General features: G+C 53.3%; 1 protein-coding gene across 1 annotated transcript; it reads right to left on the minus strand.

Moving 5' to 3' along the window:
* Positions 1-314: 314 nt before the first annotated feature.
* LOC102932028 (olfactory receptor 52K2) lies at positions 315-1,256 on the minus strand. The gene has a single exon (XM_007070780.2). It carries the CDS (start codon positions 1,254-1,256, stop codon positions 315-317), a length of 942 nt encoding a protein of 313 aa, XP_007070842.2.
* Positions 1,257-1,753: the final 497 nt, after the last annotated feature.

Here is a 1,753-nt window from a genome sequence, read left to right on the forward strand (position 1 = left end):
GAGCAGCCAGTGGGAGCCGCGATCGGCCGAACCTGCGGATGCAGCAGGTAAACAAACCAGTTTGGCCCGGCACAGGCTTTCCCTGAACAAGCGGTGGACTGGCTTTGAGAACCACCGAACTAGAGCAGTGCAAAGTCGATGCCGTGCTGGAGTGCAGACCCAGACAAGTGTGTTTATTAGCCCTGCTGCTCAGCAAAGCTGAGGTGGGTTTCTACAGCCGGGAGTGACCAAGCCATCTGAATGACAGGCCTTGCTGGTCCTGACGTCGCCTGCACAGACCTTGCTCCCCAGCCGCTGACCTGTCCCATGAGCCTTCAGTCTATTTTGATGCCCAAGATGTGGAGCGCCCTCTGCCGGATCCCCGGGGTTCTCACCCCGTAGATGATGGGGTTCATCATGGGAGGGAAGAGCAAGTACATGTTGGCGATGAGGATGTGAACATGGGGCTCCACATGGCCGAAGCGGTGGGAGAAATAGGTGAAGCTCGCTGGGGTGTAAAAAACCAGCATGGCGCAGACGTGGGCACTGCAGGTGCCAAGGGACTTGCGCCGAGCCTCCTTGGAGGGGAGTCTGAAGACTGCCTGGAGAATCAGGATGTAGGACAGGACGATGAGGATCAAATCTAATCCCCCGGCGAAAAACGATACGGCCAGACTATAGGCACTCATGACTGTCGTGTCCTCACAGGCCAGTTTCACCAGTGCCATGAACTCACAATAGGTGTGAGAAATGACATTGGTCTTGCAGTACCGGAGCTGTTTCAGCAGCAATGGGTGTGGGACCAGTAACACGGCCCCCCTCATCACAATGACCAGCCCTATCTTGGCTACAGCCCGATTGGTCAGGACGGCTGAGTGTCGCAGCGGGTTACAGATAGCGACATAGCGATCAAAAGCCATGGCCAACATAAACCCAGACTCCATGCAAGTAATTGAGTGAATCAAAAAAATCTGGGCCAGGCAACCGTTGGTATGAATTGTGTGGTCCCTGAACCAGAAAATGCAGAGGGTTTTGGGCAGGGTGGTGGTGGAGATGACCAGGTCGGCGAATGCCAGCATGGAAAGGAAAAGATACATGGGCTCATGGAGGCTCGGCTCAGTCTTGATAACAGCCAGGAGGAGGCCATTCCCCAGTAGGGACAGAAGGTAGACGGAGCAGAAGGGGATGGAGATCCAAACGTGCGCCGCCTCCAGCCCTGGGATGCCGAGGAGGATGAAGGTGGAGGGGTGGGGCATGGTCCAGTTGGAAGCTGCCATGGTGGGGCCAGCTGGATGTGTTCAGTTCCATGGCATGGCTGCTTCCAGGCCCTGTAACTAACCATTAAAACAATCATTAACCATCTGATGGGAACATGACAAGGTGGCATTTTCTCAGCATTAGTTCTTCACGTGTCCTGTGCTAATGGCACACGAAGAGTGAGTCACAAATAGCCTATTCTTGGTTCCTGCACTGCAGCCATTCCACCCTCATTACAGAGGCTTTTAGTGGTAAGTGAGGGCTCTGTAGCAGTTCAAATCAATGTTTCTTTTTCTCTACACTCCTCTCATTAGATGCACTATGAACTGTCCGTGAAAATCCTGCCTGAAAATTGACTCATCAGGCTCAGTCCTGAGCTGTCAGAAATGAGCAGAGAGCCATTACAGTTATACCCATTTACACCAGCTGAAGATCTGGCCCATTGCAGCCAGCTGAAAGAGAGACCTGTTTTGAACCGTTTTTCCTAATTGTGCACTGCCTCCTGAATACCTGCAGC

This window comes from Chelonia mydas, chromosome 1 (genome assembly GCF_015237465.2).
Source record: "Chelonia mydas isolate rCheMyd1 chromosome 1, rCheMyd1.pri.v2, whole genome shotgun sequence".
Taxonomy (NCBI): Eukaryota; Metazoa; Chordata; order Testudines; family Cheloniidae; genus Chelonia; species Chelonia mydas.

Bases quoted from the DNA above. Each gene is read 5' to 3' on its own strand.
- LOC102932028 (XM_007070780.2), bottom strand. From the start codon at position 1,256: ATGGCAGCTTCCAACTGGACCATGCCCCACCCCTCCACCTTCATCCTC.